The sequence below is a fragment of the Taeniopygia guttata genome, chromosome 26 (assembly GCF_048771995.1).
Source record: "Taeniopygia guttata chromosome 26, bTaeGut7.mat, whole genome shotgun sequence".
NCBI classification, from domain to species: Eukaryota; Metazoa; Chordata; class Aves; order Passeriformes; family Estrildidae; genus Taeniopygia; species Taeniopygia guttata.
Genome location: NC_133051.1, coordinates 3,984,617 through 4,009,191, shown reverse-complemented (window position 1 = coordinate 4,009,191; position 24,575 = coordinate 3,984,617). Strand labels below are relative to the sequence as shown.

The following is a 24,575-nucleotide window of genomic DNA, read 5'->3' as shown; positions in this document are numbered from 1 at the left end:
CCCAAAGAAAAGGACTAAACCCACACCTGGAAAATGCTGTTTAAGGAAAAAAAAAAAAAAATTAAAAGGATTGCTATTTCCCCCCACATTTTTCTTCTGCTTGAGCTCACAGGATGCCCCAGCTGCTCAGCACAGGAAGGGACAGCGGGGTCAGAGCAGGGCCAGGGGAGCAGCATGGGCTGGAGCAGCTGCCAGGGCTTGGGATCAGCAGGCAAATGTAAAATAGGAAATCCTGAGTGTTGCACCTGGAATGTGACTGCTGAAGGAACCTGCTCAGCTGTGGGCTCTTAGAGAAGCCCAGAATGGTTTGGGTTGGGAGGGACCTTAAAGACCATGCAGCCCCACCCTGCCATGGTAGGGACACCTTCTGCTGTCCCAGGCTGCTCCAAGCCCTGTCCAGTCTGGCCTTGGAGACTTCTAGGGATGGGGCAACCACAACTTCTCTGGGCAACCTGTGCCAGGGTCTCACAGCCAAGAATCTCTTCCCAAAATCCCATCTAACCATGCTCTCCAGCAGTGGGAAGCCATTCCCCTTGTCCTGTCCCTCCATCCATTGTCCCAGAGTTTCTCTCCAGCTCTTCTGGAGGCCCTTTAGGCACTGGAAAGGGCTCTGAGGTCTCCCCAGATCCTTCTTTTCTCCAGACTGGGCACCCCTAGCCCGGTTCCAGAGCAGAGTTGTTGCCCTTTGCTCCATCCCTGGATGGGTTTTGGCTCTCCCATCCCACAGGAGCTGCAGGACAGGACCCCCTGAGCCGACCCGGTGGGGGAGCCCCCGAGACACCCCATTTCTCTGAGATTTCCAGTCTCCATCCCTTGCCCCGAGCTGGGGCGGGTGACACAGGCGGGAGGGGAGCAGCTCGGAGCTTGGGAACAGCCCCGAGGAGGCCGAGGCTGAGCCCTGCGGGGTGGCTGGAGGCACACTGCGGTTTGCCCGGGGTGCAGGCGGGTTTTCCGCGGGGATGGAGCCCGGGAGCCGCTTCCCTCGGCCGGCAGCGCGGGGCAGCAGCGCACCTCGGCACCGCTGCCTGCTGCTGCTGCGCTCGGGGATCGCGCCTTGGCTTCAGCCGCTTCCCTCTCCTTGGCAGGGAACAGCCCACGCCGCGATGCCAGAGCCGTGAGTAGCTGCGGTCCCCTCGGAGCCCGAAAAGCCCCGCTTGTCCCTTTGGGGAGCATCACCCGGGAGACCCTGCCCTGCCCCCCTGCCCTGCCCCAGACCTCTGTGCCATTCCTCTCGCAAAAGCTGTCTTTAAATGCAAATTGTTTGTCCTTTCAGTCTCCCAGTTCAAACCTCGGGGTTTTCCTACATCCCAAAATGCAGATTTGAGGGGGGCAGCACCTCTGGATTTGCCGTGAGGCTCTCTGTAGCACATTGCACAAATACAACACATTCCCGGTGGGCAGAGAAGGGAGGATCTCCCTGTAAAGCTTTCCTGGAGCAACGAGCTGGGGATGTCCCAGCCCTGTGATCCTGAGCAGCATCCAAGCATCCCGACCCAGCTGAAGTGGGAGTGGGGGAATGAGGGTGTCTGAACCACGGGGACTGAGCTGGGGTTGGCACGATGGGCACAGTGCCAGCTCACCTGTCACACCTGAGTGACATTTTGGCTTCCTTAGCTGTGGCCCTGAGCTCCCACTGCATTTCCAGAGGGCACCTTCACCTCAGACCTGGTTCGTGTGCTGGTGGCAGCTGTGAGATACAGAAATAAAGAACCAACTGCAACCACACGAGATGCATTCCTTGACTGTGCCCTCTTTTTTACCCTCATTCCTTGATGCCCTGTTCTGTTCTCTTGTTTTTTCTGCTCCTCCCTGGCTGCTGCCCTGCCTGCAGGGAGGTAAGTGCCTTTCCCTTTGGGAGAGACCCTGGTGCTGCTCCGCGTTTGCTGCGCGTTTGTTTTCAAAGGGTGTTTTCCCTCCCTCCCCTTTCCCCTAGAGAAAATCCAAGATCACAGCCTCACGCAAGCTCTTGTTGAAGGTGAGTCCTGAGGGCTGGAAACTCCCTGGGGTTTGTCTTGCTGGGGGAAAGGAGCCGGGCTGCAGCGCGTGGTCGGTGGGAGAGGGATGAGGGAAAGCTCAAGGATGGGCTGTGGGGAGCAGCTCCCACCCCACCTTTCTCTTCTCACTCATGTGGGATTTGTGGTCCAAACAAACCTCCCCTTCACTGAGGTGGGGAGAGACCCCCACACCTTCAGCTCTGAAGCCTCAGCCCATTTGTGCTGCAGCACAAGCCTGGGAGCTCCCGGGGCTCTGGCTTGGGATAAACATTCCCTGCCCCAGCAGAGCCCACGTCAGCCCCGTGCCCACCCCACCCAGCCGTGGGGAGGCTTTGATGTGTGTTTGGGGACACAGGGAGGGGGTGGCACACGGGACTGCCCCATCCTAGAGACGGTTTGTGAGGGCTCAGGGGAAACAGGGGCCTGTTCAGTTCCTACTCCTGCCATTGCTTTGTGCTCACAGAGTTTGATGCTGGCCAAAGCCAAGGAGGAGTGGGATCAGGAGATTGTGGACAAGCAGGCAGAGAAGGAGAGGTACCTGTCTGAGCGGGTGACTCCACTGCGCACCAGCGGGCTCTCCTTGAGCCAGCTCCAGGTATTCCTCAGGCCGAGGGTGGAGTGAGCTCCTTGGGAGCATGAGGGGCCTTGCTCACTGCTCTCCTGTTTTCTTGGCCCCCAGGACCTGTGCAGGGAGCTGCACGAGAAGGTGGAAATTGTGGATGAGGAGAGATATGACATTGAAGCGAAATGCAACCATAACACCCGGGAGGTAGGAGGGAGGACAGGCTGATTCCTTCTGGAAACTCCCTCCCAGTGGCAGCTCTGGCCTGGATGGGGATGTGTCATGGACCTGGCTGAGCTGGGATGTGGGACAGGCACCAGGGTTTTCTCAGGGCTGGTGTTTGCTCTGCAAGGCACTACTCAGAGCAAGGCTCATACCTGCCCAAGGGAATCCCAACTGTCCTCAGGGTCCACAGAGAGGTTTCTCACTCTCCTGGTCACCCCTGTGGGTCTGAGAGCTTCTCGTGGTACAGCTGCTGCCTGAGCAGGCTGGGCCCAGCCCATGGCCCAGCTCTGAGCCTGGGTGGGCAGACCCTTGGTGAGGGTGGTCCTGCAGGAGAGGTGCAGATCCCTCTGGGGCTCGGTGCTGGCAGAGCCTACTGCTTCCCACAGGGGCTCTTTGTGCAAGGCAGCCAAGCAGTGACCTCCCACTCCTGCTCCTCCCCTGCCCTTGCAGATTAAAGATCTGAAAATCAAAGTTCTTGATCTCCGAGGGAAGTTCAAGCGCCCTCCCTTGCGCCGGGTTCGTGTCTCGGCCGATGCCATGCTCAGGGCTCTGCTGGGCTCCAAGCACAAGGTGTCCATGGATCTCAGGGCCAACCTGAAGTCTGTCAAGAAGGAGGACACGGAGAAGGTGGGTGACTCCTCTGGAGGCTGGAGATGGACACACTTCCTAGGAGTGCCCCTGCCCTTTTCCAGGGCACCCTGTGTTCACCCCTTGTCAGCCTTGGAAAGAGCCTTGTGAGGCCATTCCTGTTGTGGGATCTTGTGGGACCACGTAGGATCAGTCTGCCTGGGCCAGGCAACTGGTGGATGGTAACATGTGAGATTCAGGGCTGAGTCCATGGTGCTCTTCCGTCCCAGAGTGTGTGGGGGTGTCTCACCTGGGCCCCCTCGGCACTGTGGCTGAGCTGCACATGCAGAGTCTGATCTTTGATCTTGTAGAGAGCCACGAGAGCTCCTGTTGGGCATGTTCACACTCAGAAATCTCCCAGGGGACTCCCAGACCCAGATTAGATAAAACAGAGCAGCCCAGCACTTGGCTTGAGATAAATAACCCAGTTCCCACCAGCTTGGCAGAGGTGTGAGAAGGAAAACTCTCAATGCCAGCGATGCCCAAACCTGCCTGGGCTGTGCAGGTGCCCCAGCACCAGGGGCTGTGCCTCATCCCCAGGCACAGCTGGGAATCCCCTCTCCCAGAGGGGTTTCACCAGCTTATTCCAGCTCAGCAGATTGAATGAGAATTGGATGAGTAGAATTGGATGAGAATATCAATTTTCAGCTGTTGTGGTATAGCACTTTTCTAGCCCTTTGGACAGAAAACTGTGCTTACAGCCCTGAGCACCAGGTGGAGAACAGATCTGGGTTTGTTCTAGATGTGGTGAGATGGTGTTGAGGCACAGTTTGTAATCTACGAATGCTGGGGGGTGGCAGGGCAGACACCTGAGCTCCCAGAGCTGCTGGCACCTGCCCAGAGTTGCTGTCACCTGCCCTTCTGCTCTGGAAGTGTTTGTCAGGCTCCCACTGTCACACCAACAATCCCAGTCCCCATCAAAGGCTCAGAGAAGGTGGAGGTGGGAGGGCAGTGCAGGAAGTGTTTTTATTTCAGCAAAAACATTTGCCCCACTGTGCTGGTGTAAACCCAAAGTCCCACGTGGTTTCTTCCTCCTGAAGAAATCCTTCTGGCATTATTGAGCCTTCTGGGGCATGAATGCAGGCTTTGAGGAGGGAAGTATCCACATGGATCCAGACTTCCCTGTGGAAATCAGGCCACTGTTTGCTACTTCCCCAGCCAGCTCCTTGTGCAGGGACACATAGCAGAGAGACAGGGACTTTGCTAGGGGGCAGCTGTCTCCCAGCTGAGGGCTCTGTGCAGGGGAGGGACGGGATAGGGCTGCCAGACCCTCATCCCCAGCCCTGTCCCTCGGCAGGAACGCCCTGTGGAAGTGGGAGACTGGCGCAAGAACGTGGAAGCCATGTCGGGCATGGAGGGGAGGAAGAAGATGTTCGACGCTGCCAAGTCCCCCACGGGGCAGTGAGAGGTAGGGCCGGGTCCTGATCCCCCTGTGCTCCCTCAGCCTCCTGGGCTGTGCTTGGGGAGATGCAGAAATGTCCCCACTCCCTACAGGAAAAGGCAACCGTCCCCATGTCCCACCCCACACTTGGCTGGGGGTCTGTCCCACACCTCCCTGCCATGGGGTGCCTGCCAGCCCCTCTCCTCTTCTCCTGGGTGCTCCCCTTTGGGCGTGCTGCCTGTGCCACCCTCATCCCGTAAGCATTGCTGGCACCACCCGCATCCAAAGCCGCCCCTCTGCTGTTTCTTTCCCACAGGAGCACTGCAAAGAAGACCGTCCCCATCCCTGCTGCCAGCCTGCCCTTGCTGCTCCCCTGTCCCTTTGTGCCCTTTCCTGAATTCCCACTGAGCTGAAATACAAGGACAACGGTGTGGAAAGGAGACCTGAGCTTTTTCCTTCCAGCAGTGCCCTCACCCTGCTCCCACAGCGTCCCCCTCCATCAGCTGCACAGGCCGTGCTGTCCCAAGGGCCACTGGCACTCACCGCCTCCCAGCCCTGCAGAGACACCCCAGAGGCAGCAGCTGCTCCCCCAGTGCCCCGTGCCCGGGCTCAGCTGAGATGTGGCACCCTGAGATGTCCCTGTGCAGCCAGACGTGCATTAAAGGACTGTCCTGGGCCGAGGCCGCGTGGGCTCCTCACTGGGGGGACTCGGGCCAGGTCACCCTGCAATGTCCCCATGGTGGCACTCGGACACCACACCCTGGGCTCACACAGCTTTGGGCTCGTCCCTTCCAGCCCAGGCTGCTCCTCATATCCCACCAGCTCTGCTGAGCCCCCCGGCCCCGTTCAGGGCCACCCCTGCTGGGCCTCAGGGCTGCAGCAGCTCCCCAGGCACCAGGCTGGGGGAATGGAGCTGCCTGTTCTTCATCCCCACTTCTCCTCTGCTTTTGGAAAAGCCTTCAGAGCTCCAGACCCCAACTCCCCAGCAGCTGCCCACCACAAGCACTGGAGCTGTGGCAATTGGGGCAGCCCCATTTTGAGGTTTAATTCCAGAGATGAAACCGTATTTCAGGCCAAACATCCTGTGCTTCCCCCCAGCCCAACCATTTCTGTGTCACAGCCCCCCAAACTGCAGCTGGTCAGTGAAAGCAGCTGGGAATGTGTCAGCTCGTTCTGGAGCAGGCCTGGAGGGGTGAATTATTGAGAATTCAAACTACTGGAGTCTCCTGGCTGGGAGCCCACATGCAGAGCTTGCTCTTGGTAGTTACAGCAGTACCTTGTCTGTGTTCCCGTGGTATCCAGGGGAATTGCAGCATCCACAGATTCAAGCCCACACCACACCAGGGTGTGTTGCAGCACCCCCATCCCTTGGAGTGAGCCTGTGAAGTGCAGAAAATGCCATAAACTGGGAGCAAAGGGCAGGTCCCAGACGGGGCTGGAAGGAAATGGCATCACAAACTGTGTGGGCTCCAAGAGAGACAGCCTGCCCAGGAAAGCACTGCATTCCCAAAGAAAGGGATGGCAAAGGATGGCCCCATGCAGATGGCTCCTGCAGGACTTCCCACAGCAGACTCATGGATGGCAGTGGGACTGAGGGAGAGGCGCTGGGAGGTGGGTTTGGGTTTGTCTCCAGGACAGCTGAATTCCTCTGGCATCACATCCCTTCCTTTGGCCGATTCAGGGATCTGGAGCCAAGCTGCTCACTGTCCCTGGGCACAGAGGGTGAGGGGGACACTACTGGGGACACTTCTCTAGCCCAGCCACCAGCACTCAAGGCTGCCACAGCACCCTGCAGCTCCTTCATGGAGGATTCAAAATTTATATGCAAACTCTTCCCCAAATCAGGAATGGATCAGAGGAGGCTGCCACTGTAAAATCTGCTCCTTTGGCTCAGTCTTTGGGATACTCAGTCCTTGTCCTTCCACCTGACCCTTCCCCCCCACTCAGCATCCTCCTGCAGGACTGGAGCAGTTGCATGGCACACAGAGCCTTTCCTGTCCATTTTTTATCTTTTCAAGCTTAATTTGGCCAAGCAGCTGCAGCTTAGCAGGGTGTCAGGACTCCTTCATCCTCATCCCAGGCACCCCAGGACACGTTCCAGGCAGGCCCAGCCCTGGGAAGTGTCTCTGTCATGGCCAGCACTGGTGAATCAGCTCCCAGGAGTGCATGGTGAGACCCCAGGGTCTGCCAGCCCAGCCTGCCCACCCTGGAGGCAGAAGGTTTTGGCTAGCAGCTCACCCCTCCAAGCTCAGGGCCCAGGTGGGAGCAGTGCCGAGGTCTGAGATCCTGGGATGTCTCCAGGAATCCCCAGAGGGAACTCACACAGGTCCTGGCAGAGGAAGAAAGATGTGCAGGGAGAGTTAATAACTGTGACCTGACCAACTGGTAGAGCTGGAAAATGCAAGAAAGGTTTCATGGAAACAAAGCCTTCTTCAGGCCTGGAACAGAAGCAGAAAACGGCACAGCAGGGGCTGAGTACAGTTCTCTGAGCTTAATACAATTATGTTAATTTAGTAATTAAAAAACAGGGGTGGAGTTTGCAGGGTTGGGAAGGAATGGAAGAGACATGAAAGGCCATAGGGGTGCTGGCTGCCGTGCACCAGGCCCTGGTCAGTGCTGGGCACTCAGGCTGTCCCTGTGTCTGTCCCCATGCCTGTGCCCAGCCTGTCCTGTCCCTGTGCCCAGCCTGCCCTCAGATCCTGCTCCCCCAAAACTGCTGCAGAGCCAAACCTAGGGGCTCCCCAAGGTGAATCTGCAGCCACAAAGGCAGCCAAGTGTGCTCAGCGAGGTCCCAGGGCCCACACGCCCTTGTCATGGGCTACAGATGGCTTTGTACAAGAGGGCACCTTGTGGTTTAGATTGAGTGGGGAGAGAAAAACCCACCCCCAAAACTTTGCCCTCTACAAGATTCCCTACTTTTTCAAGGTAAAATGCTCTCCAGTCAATGGATCCCATTTTCCTCCCTCTCTGGTGGAAAACCACACTGACTGCCATGGGAAAACAAAGTTCTACAGATTTCAGTTCTATTAGGAGCACAGAAAAAGTGTGGGGAAAAAAAGCTCTTTTAGTGGGACTGAATCTCCAGGGGAAGATGGGACAGTCAGCTCTGAGATCTCCTGGTTGGATCAGGGACTGATCCAAGTCTTCATCTCTGCTCTGGAGCTGCTCCTGTGGATCCCAGCACTCCCCATGGCAAAGAGGATGGCCAAGCCTTTCATGGAGGGATGCAGCTGGCTTCCCTCACCCCACAGCTCTGCAGTGCCATTTGTTGAGGTTGTTTCCCTCACAGGTGATAACAACCTCAGTTTCTACTCACTGAATTAGAAAGGAACCCTCCAGTACATTTTTACTGAAAATTTGGCCCAAATGGGGGAGTTCACAAGGCTGTTCTCAGGGAGAGAGACTGATGCTGGAGGACTCACTGGTGTCTCTTTCTAGAGGAACTGGAAGTCAGCCCTGTCTTCTCCAAAGAGGAGCAGAGCCCAGCCCCCACTGTCCTGCACTTTTCTCCATTGCAGCCTAGACTGAAAGAAATCAAAGCAAAGGACTAGAATCTTAAAATTACACAATTATCAAATTAAATTGTACAGAAGGAAAAAAAAATATAATCAAGACAGTATGGACTTTGGAAAACATCCTTTCTTGCTGGTTGTAACATGGTCCCTTCTAAGTTACACAGGGGCTGTGTGACTTCCTTGCCAACCAATCATGCTCAGAGACACCTGAAATGTGCCCAAATATTTCCCTGAATATTTGCAGCTTAGCTGGAGGCTGGTGCTGCAAAGGAAGGATGGGAGAAAGGTCAGCGGTGATGGGAAGGGAGTGCAGGTGACTGCAGCATCTTGCCCTGCACAGGACTGGCACAGGCTGCAGTCCCTGAGGTGAAGGTGAAACATCACCCTGGGACCTCTGTGGGCTCTGGGTGCAGGATCAGACCCCATGGCACAACCTCCTGTCACCCCTGCCTTGTCACAGCTGGCCCTGCGTGTCCCCTCCTGGAGCCTCCCAGGCTCAGGTGCTGCAGCTCCAGGGAGGAGCAGGGCTCAGGGTGAGCAGGGCATATCCCTCTTGTCCAGCTGCCCTTGCTGGGCCTGAGCCCTGTCCCCCACTGCTCACAGACTCCTCAGGAATCACAACCAATTTAGGGGTGCCCAGGGACAGGACAAGCAAGGAGCAATGGCCAAAAACTCAAACAAGAAATTCAACCTCAACATGAGGAAGAACTTCATTCCTTGGAGGGTGCAGAGCACTGGAACAGCTGCCCAAGGAGGGTCTGGAGTTTCCCTCTATGGGGACAAACCCACCTGGAGAGATCCCTGTGTCCCCTGCTCCAGGTGACGCTGCCTGGGCAGGGTTGGACTGGCTGATCCCCAGAGGTCCCTTCCAGCCCATCCACCCTGGGGTTCTGTCACTCCCTGTGCTGTGCTGTGAGGGTGCAGTTGTCACCGAGCTGCTGGTAGTGAGCGGGGCCTGTTCTGTCCATCACCTGAGAAGTTTGCACTGACCTCACTTTTGGGGGATGTCCCTCGTCTGCCATTGTTAGATCTGGAGTGTCACAGGGATGGCTCTGAGGAGGAGGCCAATCTGCTGGGAATGGAATGGCAACCTGAAGGACAATGAGGCACCATGGTGGATTTTCTGAAGCAAGATCTGTCTTTTTTTTTTTTTAATAAAAAGTTAAACTCTAAGGGAAAATAAGCCCTCTGGTAGCTGGTGCCAGGCAGTTCAGACTATAGATAATTCATTTCCTAGGAATATTTCTGTTCCTAGGAAAGGCTGTGACTGGGCTTGGTTCAGTTTCTGAGCAAGCACTAATTCCAGACTATTCTACAGAGTTCTGTCTGTACCATCACACGCATCTCTCCAAAAGCTGAATACATTTTAGGGGGAAGGAGAGCCCTGGACATTTCCAGGGTCTGCAGAGCACCATCCCAGGGATGGATGGAGACCTCCAGCTCCTCCCAGAGCTTTTAAATGCTGGTGGGACCTCTGGGAGCTGTGGCACCACCGCAGCATTGGGATGGAGCTGAGCAAGAGTGAAAACCCCTTTTCCTGGCCATGGAGCCCCATGTCCCAGTTCAGGAGGGAAGCCTGGGAAGAAAATGCTGCTCCACCATGGCAGAGCAGCAGGGATGAGCCTCAGGAGATAGGGAGGAGCTGAGCCATGGCTGAGGCCGAGGGACCAGCACAAGGGATGGAAGTGGAGGGTTCAGAGCTGGGCCCCAGGAGAAGCTGAGGAAAGCCATAATTACAGCACAGTTGTGCAAAGTGGAAGCTCTCCACCACCCTGCAGCCAAAGAAACAGGCTCTGCACTGTGATGAGACACAGGACACTGTTCCCAAGGGAAAAACCAGCCCTGTTGAAACTGGTCTAGCTCCTTAGAGGGTATTAATGAGTTCTGCTGATCACACCAGGGGAAGCTCTGGGCTCCTCCTCGGGTAGGTGCAGCTCCCCTGGGCAGAGCAGGGGAGAAGGGTTTGGCCCTGGAGCTTCTCTGCTCAGAGCACATCCTACAGCTCTGCTCCCTCAGCCACAAGCACAGAGCCTTTCCCTTGGGGCTGTGGGTCTGGAACAGCAGATGGGACACCCTGGAGAATGGAGTGGGTCTGGATAAACATCAGATTGGTTCTCGGGGCATCCCTTCCCTCACAGACTCATCTCTGCCTGATTTCATCACTCTCAGCTCTGAGGACCTACAGCTTGAGCTGTGCTTTGAGGATGAGCTCAGGGTGGCCTAAATAACTTTGTTAAGGAAAATCCGGTCTGACAAAGTGACTTGTTTGCTGAAGGCATCAATGAGCCTATGGATAAGGGTGACCTGGGAGACAAGCATTTCCCTGGGTTTCCAGAAGAAAAAACCTTTAGGTCAAGCACAGTTCAGAGGGAAAGTCCAAACAGAGCTAAGTAATCAACCATCAGAGAGGAAACAGCAGTGAGATAACAAACTGCTGATAATTCCTGCGATTTTGTCACAGCAGAGGGGAAGACTGGTGATGCAGACATTCAGAAAGATCTGGCAGCACTTGGAATTTGGGGATAAAGGAGGTTTAGAGGGGCACGAAGTGACACAAAGGGGAAAAATCCAGCACAACTTCATTATGAGCTGAGGGGCTCTAGGCTGGCTTTACCTCCTTGGGAGTGAAAATTTGGGTTTATGGTGGACATGAAAAGACGTGAGGAACATCAGGGAAAACAGGAGCTCCATGGCAGCAAAGATCTTCAGACATGAGAGGTCAAAGCTTTGTGTTGCTGTACAGCCCAGCAGGATCCATCCAAGATAAAGGAGGAGATTCCCAGCGCTGGGGAATAAGCCTTGGGAACTTCTTGCTGAAGGATATTTTCTCCTCTGACCATTTTCCTAGGTTTGAGGGAAACAGGGCAAACCCATGGAGGAGAAACTCTCTGAGGGATCTTGAATAAAGAGGAAACTCTCTTCAGCTCCAAAGGTTTCTGAGCTGCAAATAAAGCCCCAGGAAGGGGCAAGTGTCAGCGAGGGGGCGAGTGTCAGCCAGGCTCATCCTCTGACTAATCCCCAGGCACTAAATGCCCATCTAGAATTTCTTCAACCTAATAACCAGAGGAATTGCAGACTGGGAGGTTTTATATTCCTTTGCTGTGTAGATCCTAGCTGGGGGTGTTCTTTCACAGCCACGTTTAGTCTAATCCTTTGGAAAACCCCGCTAAGTCCTGTGCTCCAGTGCTGTCCTTTGGCAATGAGTTTTGTGAGCACTGTGTTTGCTGTGCATTAATCACAGAGTTTTTATTGCTCTAGAGGAGCCGCTGATGCTGGACTGCTATATATAGTCTGTCAGCAATTAGCAGGATGCTTGCAAGGTTATTTAAGTAATTTTTTCCCCTTATGCCACAACTAACTGAATTCTCTGTATATATGAAAACACTTGAAAGACGAGCGATTACTGCAAGAAGAGAGAAGAGCAGGAGCGAGCCCTGCTTGGAGCGGGCAGCTCGTTTGACTAGAAATGGGATTTTAATCAGGAGCCTTTGATTAAAATCATTGCTCAGGTCATGGCACACCCGTGTGGGCTGGAGGCATGCGGGGCCAGCCCAGCCTCACAACCAGTTCCTCGGGCTGGTGCAGGGCTGGGTCTCACTGGGAGCAGTGGTTGTGCTCAAGGGGTCCTGGATGACATTTCCTGCAGGGAATAGTGCCTGGCAGCCCGAGCAGTGGGAGCACTGGGGTTGTGGCCATGCTGTAAGAAAATCCAGACAGGGACCCAGCTCTGCTGTGCCTGGGCCCCCCATCCTCCCCCAAGACAACCCCCATTCCCCCACTAAAGGCAATGCCCCCGTGGTGTCACATCTGCCCTTGGCAGGAGGTGTTGCCCTGCTAAGGGTGGGCACAGCCAGAGGGGGGGATGGGTGTGATGGGCTGGGTCCAGGTGCGGGACAAAGCCGGGCACACAGGTCCAGTACAAAAAAATTGGGCACCCCCATGCCTCTCCAAGACTGAGTGATCACTACTGCAGCAAAGCTCAAGAATGAGAAGACCTTGACAGCTCCATTCGAGACGTGTAGAAAGGGTGGGAAGGAGCAGGGGACCCTCCCAGGCTCTTTGGAAAGGGCCGGACTGCGCCCAGCCGGAGGTGTTTTAATGACTGTTTTGGATCCCCGGGAGCCAACCTCCTCCCACTCGGCCCGGGGTAATTCACCTCCTCCGCCGGGCTGCAGGAGCTGTTGACTGGTGTTGTGGCTGGTAGAACAGGTTCTCGGCTGGGAGTTGTCTCCGAAACCCTGGAGAGGTGGATGGCCCGAGCCGCGGGTCCCGGCGCGGAGCCTGGCAGCGAGGAGGGCTCTGGCTGTGCGTGGCACTGCCGGGCAGGGCGGCTCTCGCCCCGCGCCGCTGGCACACAAATCACAGCCCTGCCCGTGGCAGGTAGATAAGGAGCCATGTGATGCAGCTGTGGGAGCGGGAGGCAGGCAGGGTAAAGGTGCACAGGGAAATAACCTTGCAGGGAGTTCCTCCCTCCCTCCCTCCCTCCCTCCCTTCTCGGGGAGCAGAGGCTCGGGCAGCGCTGATCCCCGCGGCTCCCTTGGCCTGGATGCCCGCTCACTTCTGGGGGCTCTCTGCAACTCCCGGGCGGCAGCAATGTCCTTCAGCAGAAGGAACTGGTCCGATCTCTCCAGGTGAGTGCCGTGGATTAATGCTTAACCCTTTCCCCCGCCGGCAGGAGGGGTGAGGGTGGGCTGCTGGTGGCCGAAGGGGCTCGGGGAGGATGGGAGGAGGGGGCAGCTGCCCTGGCAGTGTTTGCAGGGCCGAATGCCAGCCCCACGAGAGTGCGGCGCTGCTGGAGTTTCTTGTGGCTGGGCAAGATCAGAGCCGTTTTTGTTCCTGCTGCCTGGGAAAGCTGAGCCAGGCACAGGAAAATTACCTGGATAAGCAGTCCCGCCCCGTGCTGGATACATTTTGGGTCTGTTTTGCCTTTCTTTGGGGAACAGACTAACTAAGATTATTTCCAGACTTGCTCTGAGTTGGCTGGGGGCATTTCTCCTGCCCCCATGCCCATGCAGCCCCTGGGTGTGTGTCCTGTGGGACTGCAGCCCGTCCTGTGCTGAGCAAGCCCTGATTCAGCAGCACTGACTGAGCAATCCCTGAGCAAGCACCGCCAGCTCCCTCAGCCCCCCCAAAGGGAGCTCCAGAGTAGGGGAGGCTCCTGGGCACCCTGAGGTGGGTCAGGCACTCACACGAGGCTGGAGCGAGGTGGGATCAGCCCTGACCCCCTGCAGACCCCAGGGCAGCTCTGCCAGTCTCAGCTGTGCAGGAGCGGTGATGGAAACTCAAACAGAGCCACGCTGTCCCACAAATCCGAGCAGGAACCCTGGACCAAGGGGATGTTACGGCTCTGAGACTTAATTACAAATCTCAGTACAAGCTGTAAGAAAGGGCAGTTCACAGGATCCCAGAATGGTTTGGGTTGGAAGAAACCTCAAATCCCATCCAGTTCCACCTCCTGCCACGGACAAGGACACCTTCCACTAGCCCAGGCTGCTCTAAGCCCCATCCAGCCTGACCTTGGACACTTCCAGGGATCCAGAGGCAGCCACAGCTTCTCTGGGCACTCTGTGCCCACTCTCTCTGTGAAAAACTTCCTTATTTTAGTTGAGACCCCACTGCTTGGAGGCCACCATCTCTCAGCTGCCTCTGGCATGGGTGGGACAGATCCAGAGGCCACTCCAGCCCTGTCCAGATCCATCTCCCCCAGCCATGGACCTACCCCAGCACCAGCCCTGCTGGGTCCTGCACCCCATGAGCTTCACAATCCCGAAGGCATTTCCTGAGCTCTCCTGGGATGAGGCAGCACTGAAACAGCAGAAATGTCAGAAATCTCTGCACTAATCATTGACAGAGCAGGAGAGGACAAGGCAGGGACACTTGCCAAAGTTTTTTAGTCATCTCTTTGAGTTAAAAAATGTAAGACAGAGAAAAATAAATCCCTCTTTGAAAAGAGGAGGGAAAGATTGGCAGAGCAAATCCATAGCCTGATGGGTGGATCGCTTAATTACGAATAACGAGGAGCTGCCTGTGGATAGTGCCAGGTTTTGTGCTGCCTCAGAAGGAAAATCCTATTTTCACTTTGAAAGAGACTGTGTAAAACCAAAGAAGTACCCGGTCGTCGTGAGGCTTTAGGCTGTCACTGTCTGAGGGACAGGAGTGCCGAGGCCCCGGCTGTGTGTCCCCCGAGCCGGCAGCCTGGCATGTGCGTGCAGGGATCGCTGCCCTGGGGAGCGCCGGGGCTGTGCGAACACGGCCGGGCTGTCCCGGCTGGGGATGCTCCCCGGGCACATCCCAGCCTTTGCCAGCCCCGGCTGGCCTGGTACCGAGTGTGGCATCGGAGCCCGCCCGGAGCTGCCCAGCCGTGGGTCCGACTGCTGCTGCTGCTGTTCGGCTGTGGGGTCAGCGGAGGGCAGGGCAGGAGAGCCGGCACTGCCCTGAGCCTGGCACTGCCCTGAGCCTGGCACTGCCCTGTCCCCAACACTGCCCTGAGCCCGGCACTGCCCTGAGCCCGGCACTGCCCTGAGCCCGGCACTGCCCTGAGCCCAGCCTGTTCCCATCACTGCCCTGAGCCCGGCACTGCCCTGAGCCCGGCACTGCCCTGAGCCCAGCACTGCCCTGAGCCCGGCACTGCCTGTCCCCAGCCCAGCCTGTCCCCAGCACTGCCCAGAGCCCGGCACTGCCCAGAGCCCGGCACTGCCCTGTCCCCAGCCTGTCCCCAGCCCAGCCTGTCCCCGGCACTGCCCTGAGCCCGGCACTGCCCAGAGCCCGGCACTGCCCTGAGCCTGGCATTGCCCTGTCCCCAGCACTGCCCTGTCCCCAGCACTGCCCTGTCCCCAGCCCAGCCTGTCCCCGGCACTGCCCTGTCCCCAGCACTGCCCTGTCCCCAGCCCAGCCTGTCCCCAGCCCAGCCTGTCCCCAGCACTGCCCTGTCCCTGTCCCAGCCTGTCCCCAGCCCAGCCTGTCCCCAGCACTGCCCTGTCCCTGTCCCAGCCTGACCCCAGCACTGCCCTGACCCCAGCACTGCCCTGACCCCAGCACTGCCCTGTCCCCAGCCCAGCCTGTCCCCAGCCCAGCCTGTCCCCAGCCTGTCCTCAGCACTGCCCTGAGCCTGGCACTGCTCTGTCCCCAGCCCAGCCTGTCCCCAGCCTGTCCCCAGCCTGTCCCCAGCCCAGCCTGTCCCCAGCCCAGCCTGTCCCCAGCGCTGCCCTGTCCCCAGGCTGTCCCCAGCCCAGCCTGTCCCCAGCCCAGCCTGTCCCCAGCCCAGCCTGTCCCCAGCCCGGAGCTCTGGGCCGGTCCCGGCCCCTTCGCGCTCCGCTGGCCCCGCCGCGCTCCCGCCGGCCCCGGGCAGGGAGAACGGGAGCCAGGAGCACTCGCGGGGGGTAACGCGGTTTAATTTATGACCGGCTGTGATTACTCAGTAACTCGGAACCAGCCGCGACTCCTCACTCGCCCTAATGCGGCCCTGCCCCTCTGACTTTGGCTAAAAGTCAAATTCATGGCCAAGCCCGAGGCTCTGGCACGGACCATCAGCGGGAGGCTCTGTTGGGGTGCCGGCAGCTACGTGGGGTTCCCTGCAGTGTTTGTGGCTGATTGAGGGCTCGTGCTGGGGGAGATGAATCTGATTCTGAAAAGCTCCATCCAGCCAATAAAACTATTTTCCCACACAATTTCATTCACCAGCACAGGTGGTGGGCAGCTTTGGCACAGAGAAAGGATGACAGAGCTGGTGTTTTCCAGACATTTTATTCCAAGTGGCATTTTAGTAAAACAAAACAAAACCTGAAAAATAAACCCAAAACAAAACAACAACAACAACAAACCCAAAAAACAAACCACATTTGGCTTGTGCAAAATAAAATGCTCAAAGATGATTCCAAACCTTGTCTTTTTGGCTCAGTCTGTGATTATAAACAATTCCCTGTCCAGGCCCATGCAGGGGAGAAGAGGAGCCCTCAGGCAGAGCCTCTCAGCAGTTGCCTTCAGCCTCTGATACTTTTGCATCTGAGGCTTTTTGCTCTGTAATAATTAAATTGTCATCAGCACATCCTGCTTTTGGCCTAAAATCTTGTGCCATAGTGGTTACCCTTCCAGTTTGTGTGGTTGAAGTCTGTGTGGTAGCTCAAGGATTCTGGTCTGGCCGAGTTACAGGTTCAATATCCTTCCCCTGCAAGGTTTGCTTAATATAGGGACTCCTTTGAAATTAGTGCTCCCCCCAGCAGGAGAAAATAGGAGTTGGGAAATTAAGTGGTTTGAGAAGGGCGTGCATCAGCTCAGTGGAGTGAGAGCACTTTGGGGCCCTTGGCTCATGCTGGCCTCGCTCTCCTCCAGCAAGGTGACTTCTGTCAGCCCTTGGCCTTGCCCAGGGTGTAGCAGTTCCTTTCTTGTCTGGCACCAGGGCTTCAGGGTGCCCATGTCCTTGTGTTTCCTCCCGAACAGCCTGGCCAGGCAGAGGACCCTGGAGGATGAGGAAGAGCAGCAGAGAGAGCGCCGGCGAAGGCACCGGAGCCTGCTGTCATCCACATCCACGGAGGAGGAGGCTGCCAGCCCTGCCAAGGACACCAGCCCAGCCTCCAGCAGGTCTGTGGGGTCCTGCTGCCGTTGGCCTCGCTCCTGCCAGCAGAGCCTGGCAGCTGCTGCTGGGATGCTCCTGGCTGAGAAGGGCTCGGCTGTGGGAAGAGAGGTGCTCCAACCAGCCTCGGGAGCAGGGATGGGCTCCCAGGAGGAGCACGAGGGGGGAACCGCTCGCGTGGCTCCCCGTGGCACAGAGCAGAGTGCTGGGGGAGGGCTGGTGCCAGGGCCGAGCTCAGGATGGTGCTGCAGGTGGGATCTGCAGCAGGGAAGGGGTGCCCCGCTCTGCAGGGCAGGAGAGCAGAGCAGGCAGAGCCTGGCTGGCTGTGCTGCCCCTCTGAACCTCACAGTGACGCTGTGGCACCTTTGCTGAAGTGGGGAATCTGACCCAGGGGCTTTCCAGTGGTGCTTCCAAAGTCCCTGGCCGCAGGGAGCTGTGGTTTGGAGGTACTCTGGGACCAGGCTGCCCTTACACAACCTGACTCACCATCTAAATTAATCCTGGAGGTGTCCAGGATTTAGGTGGTTTGTGTCTGCAGTGCATTTCTCACTGCAGGTCCCCACTCCAGTGGTGTTCTGTGTTTCAGACAGGATGGAGTCAGGATGCTTGGGCTGGATGTGGGGTGGAGGGGGGCTGGGTATGACTACAGTGAACCAGGTGGGAAGGACAAGTTCCTCTTCCCTGGTGCTGACAGCAGGCTGCTGTGTGGTGATTGCAATTCAGGAGGAGGGCAAATGTTATCCCATCTCCTCCCCAGTCCTGGGAGTGTGCAGACACAGCCTGCCAGGGGTCCTTCTGCCCCTTCCCAGGCCTTGTGCCTGTTTGCCTGAGGGAAGGAGGGGAAACAGCTTTTCACAGGTCCTGTTGGGACTGTGGGTGGACCTGCCAGAGCAGATTGACTTCCAACCAACACTTCTCACTTTAAATTGGTGGGATTTTTCCTCCAGTGAAGAGTCATAGCCAGCAGCAGACCCAGCACACTACCCTGAGCCTGGATCTCCTTCATACAGGACTTGGTGGGTGCTGGTGTCCTGGGATGAGGCTGCAGAAATGCTTCATCTCTACAACAAAAAGGAAAAAAAAAAATAATATTAATCCAAACTTTTTCTAAGACAGCTGAGCTGGGGTGATGGGGATGAGAGTGGCTGCAAGCCTTGGTCTGCAGGAAGGACTCCAGGATGTTTGTGGGATTTTTATGTCCCTCTCCAGAGCCTTTTGCCTCACTTGCAGCATGAAATCCACCCCTCTAGCCCCAGGTGCTGAGGTTGTCATCCCATGTTGTCCCTGTTCCTAGACCTTCATCCCTGGTGAAGCCGCAGTCTCCAGAGGACGGGGGGGAGCGGAAGCTCTCAGAGGTGCTGAAGACACAAGAAGGGAGAAGGACAAGGTGCCTCCCACCTGTGTCTGAAAAACTGAGGCAAGAGAAGGAGCAGAAGGAGCCAGGGGAGGGAGAAAGCTGCTCGGAGACAGAGCCAGAGCCCCGTGGGAGGCAGGAGAGCAGCCGGGCTGCAGAGCGGGCTCAGGAGGCGGCCAAAGGCAGAGGGGACCTGCCAGGAGACAAGAACCTGGAGCCAGCCTCCGAGAGGAAGGTGGTGCTGAGGGCACGGCTCCAGGACAAAGACCAAGGAGTGCAGACTCCTCGGGGGGAGCAGAGGAAGGAGGCAAAGGAGCCGCCAGAGGTGGGGAGCTGCCGGCTCCGCGAGGTGAAGATCCTCACCAGGGTGGGAAACTGCAGCACAGAAGAGAAAACCTCAGTGGTGACCTCATCTCTGGAGCAGCAGGTAAGCAGGAGTGGATGGGGCACCAGGCCTCGGGGGGAGAAGTCCTGGGTGCTGGGAGGACCAGAGAAGGACACAGCCCAAAAGTACCAGGAGGGAGATGGGACCTGAAGGATTTTGAGGAAGGTTTTTCTGAGAGCTGCAAAGCACAAGGTGGTGGACAGGGTCCCACCACCTCCTTCCCCTCCTTGGTGTGTGCTGTCCCGATCACCTTCTCCAGCAAGTCCCACGATTGCCATCATGGTGGCACTGAAGGGCTGTTTGGGACTCTGGGTGTCCAATGGAGACAGGAAAAGTTTAGAGGATTTTGGTCTCGAGCTCCGGCCACTAACCCAGCTCCCACCCTGACTGCTCACCTCCAGCACCTCAGTCCTTCTCTACAGGCTCTGCAGGGATGCATCTGAGATCTCCTTTTTCCTCAGCAGCCATCCAGGAACCCCTCAAAGCAGGTAATCCAGCTGTCCCCTCCCCGAGATGAACCTGCAGAAAAGCCAGACCCTTCTCCAACTCACGTCACCTTCAGCAGCTCCATCCGACGGGCCAGCCCCAGAACCGTCTCCTTTCGGGTAAGAGCTAAAGTAGGTGGGGAAAGGATTCTGTTGAGGCACTGGAGGGTGAGGGGAAGAAAGGATTGCGTTGGTCTCTGGATTATGCGGGCAGAAGCTGTTCCCAAAAGTGTGTTCAAAACTTACTCATGGTCTCGGTACTGCAGCCCTGCTTCCTTCTTCCCCCCATTTTCCTTCTCCATGTCTGACTGAAGGCATGTAAAGGTGAACAACTCCAGTTGTTCCACCTTGTGCTGGCCAGAAAACTTACGGGAAGTGATGAGAAAACAGGCAACTCATTGTCCTCAGAATTTCCAGAGCCACAAGAATTGCCATCCACCTTCCAGCCTTTCCAGTCTTCTGTGAAAGCACAGGATAAAAATAGCATCCATCCTCCCTCTCATCCCACGTTACAGTCTGAGAATATATTTCATTTCAAAAGAGATCTCTGGAATAAAATGATTGAAGAGGCTGGGTAAGCCAAGAACTGTCAAGATCATCCCTGCTGTGAGTCAGGGCTGACTGGCTACACTTGAGTGACTTCCATGAGACTTTACTGGGAATAAAACTGTTATCACCATAATGTGTCTATAGTCTGGGGAGCTTTGAGATGTGAGATAAGCTCTGCTGTGGGTGCAAATGGAGTTTTCCTGGGGGAGATCAGTGAGATAGTGTCTCCCAGGCTTATCTTGGATAACCAAAGTTCACTGCAGGATCTCCTCTCCTTGTCTCTTCCAGATCATCTCCAAGAAGCAGAAAGAAGAGAGCCAAAGCCCTCTCACAAGGAGGTCAGCACCTCTTGTCATGTTGCTTTGGTCCTGCTGGGCAGGAATGGCCATCCTTTGTTTTCCAAGGGAGGAGGAGGTGCTGGGGCCTGGCGGGCCTGGCACAGATCTGGACGTGGTCCCCAGTGTTCTCAGTGGACGGGCAGTGATGCTTGGCAGGGGACAGGACAATGTCCAACGTGCAGCTTGCATCTGAATGAGATCCTGGAACCACAGAACAGTTTGGGTTCCAAGGGACCCTAAAGATCTCATTCCAACCCCTGCCATGGGCAAGAACATCCTCCACTGTCCCAGGTTGCTCCAATATCCCCCAGCAAGCCCCCCTTCTCTGGGGTCATGTAGTTCCATGTTGGTGCTTGGATCTGCAAGGTCCCATCCATGGGGACATTAAAACAGGTCTGTGATCAGCCTGACCTGGCTTTGGTGATCAGATACACCGTGGGCAGGTGTATGCTGTAGGCAGAGCCACACTGACACTGGAGGCAATGCAGTTCAGAGCTGGCAGAGCTAACCCAGGGCAGGCTTAGGGGCTCCGAGATATTTCAGTGCTCAGTGTGGCCCTGGAAAGGCAGTGCCACCCAGAGAGCTTGGTCACCAGCAGGGAATGGGCTGCTTGGTTCGCCTGGCAGATAGATGTAGAGTGCCTGTGTGAGACGTGGCCTTCTCCTGCCAAGTGCAGCTCCCCAGGACCATGGGCTGATCCCTGGGGGAGCTGGTTTCAACTCTTTCCTCTTCTTCCTCAGTGCGAGTCTGAGGATCCCAGGCAGCAACAGCACCATCGGGGAGAAGCTGGAAAAGTACAACTCGGCTGTGCAGGTACCCAGGGCCCTTGGCAGAGCCAGGCAGGGGTGAGAGAGATGTGTGGGGAGGCAGAGAGGGGTGGCCTGGAGCCCAGTGGGGAGGGGAGGGGGGGGCTGAGCTACACCAAGTACCAGAGCTGATGGGGATGAAGGATATGGTCCCAGGAAGGAAAAGGGACTGGCCTCAGGGTTTTAGGAGCAGGGACCCTTGGAGGGGTCTGAGGATGCTGCATGGCTCTGCAGGGAGGAGATGTCCTGTGGAGAAGGGTCTGGGGATGCTGTGGTGTGTTGGAGGAAGCAGTGCACAAGGCTGTGAGCTGGTGATGGGCAGGAGGGGATCAGACCCCAAGCTGGACTTTTCACCCCGGGATGCAGCACAGCCCTGCTGACGCCCGTCTCTCTCCCAGCGCTCGGAGGGGGTGAAATGCTCCGTGCCTGCCCAGAAGAGTCGCCTGCTCCCCTCGGAGGGGGTGGCGAGCAAGCGCGACTTCTTCGAGAGGAGCGCTCCCGGCAAGGCGGAGCCGGCGGCCCTCAGGAAGGTGAGGCCCGAGCGGCGCCGGGCGGGCACCGCCTGCGGGGAGACCCTTCCCCGCCTCGGGTACCGGGCTCAGCCTGGCAGGGACTGTGGGAGATGGGTGCCGGAGCTGCGCTGGGGCACAGGAGCTGCCCCGGCACCGTGTGGGCTCCTGGCGGGCGCTGGAAGCTGGGATGGAGCCCGGGTGTGGGTGGGCTCTGCCCGCTGCAGCTCCGCTCCGTCTGGGCTGGGTTACATTCGTGCAGGGCGAGAGCCGCTATTGCAACCCGGGTGTCCCTCTGTGCCACAGGACAGCCTGAAGATCCCAGGCTCGGTGACATCTCGCATTAATCTGTGGATCAGCCGAGCTCAGGAGCCTGCCAAGGAGGAAAACAGCAAGGTACCACCTTGTGTCAAGCTGAAGTGAGAGCCCTGAGACCAGGCAGTCTCACAGGATATGGTGCTGCACCCTGGGGCAGGGCTGAAGGGGGATGAACCCTTGGCTGAACCTATTAAAGGGTTTGAGAGCAGTTTAGCCAGGTTTGGAGGTCTCAGAGCTGCAGGGCCACCATGATGAGATATCAGGGCTCTGCTTGTTGCTGTGTCCTGACTGTGAGCCCAAAATTCCCAAGACAGCCGATTCCAGCCCTTTGTGGGCTGAGGAGGGAGCAGGAGCCAGCTGGGTGCGTGTCCCAGGACACGCCGGGGTACCTGACCCTGCCCCCCCAGCATGATCCCATCTCTGCCATCCCATCTCCTCTGCCTGCATCAGCAGCTCTGCCTGGAGGCCAGTAGGAGAGGAGCTGTGTGCTCAGCCCTTCAGCTCTGAGGGGCTTGGAGACCTGTGTGTGCTTGCGGAGGTCCTGGTGCATGAGGGGTCTGGAGTCATCTGCACCCCCATGTGAAACCAACCCCAAAAAATAGGGAGTCTTGTGGCTGTGGGTGCAAAGTGCTCAGCCAAGGGGACTCAGAGGTCACCACTTGGCCACTGTGGCTACTCCCTGGGAACATGCAGGAGAGGGACAAGAGAGCCTTTGGCCCCAGGGTTGTTTGGTGTTCTTGGAAAGGAGGGGCTCAGCAGGTCCTGGGCTGGTCTCACTGCTCACAGCAGGGAGGGCTTTGCCCACTGCTCATGGCAGCCAACCGGCCCACGAGGCGCAGCTCCAGCCCAGCCCTGCAGCCAGGAAAGGTGAATCCAGGCTGGGCTGGGAGATCAGCACTGCCCAGACGTGTCTGTGCCAGGCAGCTGTGCCAGCAAAGGGTTTGCTCCTGGAGTGACTCCTGGGGAACGCCTGCAGCTCCTTGATCAGCTCTCCTTTAATAGCACTTGTTCCACTTCTGTGGCTGGAGCTGCACTTGGCTGCGCTTTGTCCCAGGTGCAGGATCCCAAAGCTGGCTGGTTTTACCTGGACAGTGTGTGCTTCACGGTTTGGATACAGACCAAGGCAAGGCTGCACACAATGCATGGGAAAACTTTCTCCTGTCACTTGTGACTCTCCTGTTTGTAGGAAATCCGGAGAATCAACAGCCTGGCAAAGCGAGATGTCTGGATAAAGCAGCCTGGAGACACCTCTGGAGACACCAAGGTAATTATGGAGCTGCTCTGGAACCTGGTGCATCATCTGAGACAGAGGCAGGATGTAAGGGGAGAGGTGATGTGGGGGTAATCAGGACCCTGTGACTTTGGGGAGTCAGCAGGAGGGGTCAGCTGGAGGCATCTATAAGGGAGAGAAGGACTCTGGTCTGGGAGGAGAAGGGAAGTGGCCTGTCATGGGATTTAGGGGGTGCCTGCCTGCCCCATCCCCTGCTGGGGACAGCCACTGTCGTGGTTAAAGCAGCTCCATCTCGGGGAGGTTGCAGCCTCAGGCACAGCCTCAGTGGTTCCCACTTTCTTTTGCAGTTGCAGTAATACCAGCTGTGGTATCAGACCATCTGGGAAAAACTGGTTTGCTCCAAAGACCAAAGCCCAGCCCTACCCAACCGTCCAGCAGCCACTGCCACGAGTCCCCTGTGCCATGTGTGGGTGCAGCCCAGGTCATGGGGTCCTCTGCTTGTGGGATGGGAAGGAAGAAGCCTGGAAGAGTCTCCCTGTGCCCCTAGTCCTCACTCACTGCCTGTCTGTGGGTGTCCAGGCCTACAGACTCCCCACAGATGCTGAAGGCAAACTCCTGCCTTGTTTGCCCACCACATTTTGCTGTTCTGTTCCTGATCTCTGCCTGTGCCCCAGGACTGCACTGGCAAAGGGGATCCCCCACTTGGCTCCCTGGCAGCTGGAGGATGTCAGTGGGGCGAGAACCTGCCTGGCTGAGAGAGTTCCAGCTGCACATCCATGGACCATGTCTGTCCCTGCTGCCTGGGGCAGGTAGGGCCGGCAGCTGTCACCCCCTGCCAGGCTGTCACTGCCAGAGGGGCCCAACTAGAGGCTGATGTTCATGAAGATACACGAGTGCTCGGAGATGTCTCATGGAAAAAGGGGGGACTTGGCCCTGGTGTTTCCCTCCACACGCAGCTGAACCAGAGACTTGTCCTTGTCCCTGCCGTCCCCTGCCCCTGCAAGCAGTGACCCTTCATCCAGTGATCTCGGGCGGGTGAGCTGGTCCTGCCCATGGCCACAGCCCTGTTTGGGGGATTTCATAGAGCTGAGTGCCCTGTGCTGGGCCCCGTTTCCCTCTTGCCTTTGCTCCTGAGCCCTTTGCTGTGCAGCCCCTGATCCTGCATTCCCATGGCTGCTGAGCCTAGCCAGCAGGGATGGGGGATGCTCTCTCGAGGCCTATAGGGTGGCTTTAGGGTACTATGGGCAAAGGGCTCAAATTCCATTTGGGGCCATTCTTTGGGTTTGGGTTGTGCCTTGAGCAACCACTGTGGTGACAAATTCAGTGTGGGAATCTGCTGCTGCCCCTGGAGCTGATCCTGCTTGTTGGGCTTGGGGAAGGACTTGCATTTCTCTGTACTTTTTTTTTTTTTTTTTTTTTTTTTCCTAATAAAAGTTGCTCTTTCTAAGACACTCCTGGTCACCTACTGCTGGTCTAGGACTGGAAACTGTTCCATTCCCTTCTCCCGACAAGGGGGAAATAGGGAAAGCTCCGAATCAAATGTGTCCTGGGGGGTTAAAAGCGGACTTTTCCCTTCTCATTGCAGCATCCCGAGACTGGAGCAGCGGCTGAGGGTCTGCCCCTGCGCTAGTGACAGCGCTGCCTTATCAGCGTCCCGGCCCCGCTGACAGCTGGGCTGGCTTGTGTCAGCCCCTCGGGCACTCGCGTATCTCTGTCCGGAGAGTTTA

At 57.1% G+C, this 24,575-nt stretch overlaps 2 protein-coding genes and 1 long non-coding RNA gene across 4 annotated transcripts; 2 read left to right on the top strand and 1 right to left on the bottom strand.

Annotated features, from left to right (window-relative positions):
* Window positions 1-1,668: 1,668 nt before the first annotated feature.
* On the top strand, window positions 1,669-5,226 carry TNNI1 (troponin I1, slow skeletal type). The gene is made up of 7 exons (XM_012570956.5): window positions 1,669-1,835; window positions 1,934-1,975; window positions 2,458-2,589; window positions 2,674-2,763; window positions 3,232-3,408; window positions 4,706-4,816; window positions 5,106-5,226. Exons 1-6 carry the CDS (start codon window positions 1,773-1,775, stop codon window positions 4,811-4,813), a joined length of 612 nt encoding a protein of 203 aa, XP_012426410.2. The 5' UTR covers window positions 1,669-1,772; the 3' UTR covers window positions 4,814-4,816; window positions 5,106-5,226.
* A 2,883-nt stretch (window positions 5,227-8,109) lies between these two features.
* On the bottom strand, window positions 8,110-12,769 carry LOC140680675 (uncharacterized). Its single transcript, XR_012052033.1, has 2 exons — window positions 12,461-12,769; window positions 8,110-9,395 (listed from the first exon to the last, which is right to left on the bottom strand). It is a non-coding gene; the product is annotated as an uncharacterized lncRNA (long non-coding RNA).
* LAD1 (ladinin 1) lies at window positions 12,646-24,299 on the top strand. 2 transcript variants are annotated; one of them, XM_030292001.4, is made up of 10 exons: window positions 12,646-12,935; window positions 16,741-16,881; window positions 18,168-18,654; window positions 19,074-19,217; window positions 19,935-19,984; window positions 20,725-20,797; window positions 21,189-21,320; window positions 21,606-21,695; window positions 22,804-22,881; window positions 23,196-24,299. In XM_030292001.4, the coding sequence occupies exons 1-10, from the start codon at window positions 12,898-12,900 to the stop codon at window positions 23,202-23,204; spliced, it is 1,242 nt and encodes a 413-aa protein (XP_030147861.4). In that variant the 5' UTR covers window positions 12,646-12,897; the 3' UTR covers window positions 23,205-24,299. The 2 variants fall into 2 exon arrangements, with proteins under 2 accessions (XP_030147861.4, XP_072774891.1); XM_072918790.1 differs by having other exon boundaries at window positions 12,796-12,935; window positions 19,077-19,217.
* Window positions 24,300-24,575: the final 276 nt, after the last annotated feature.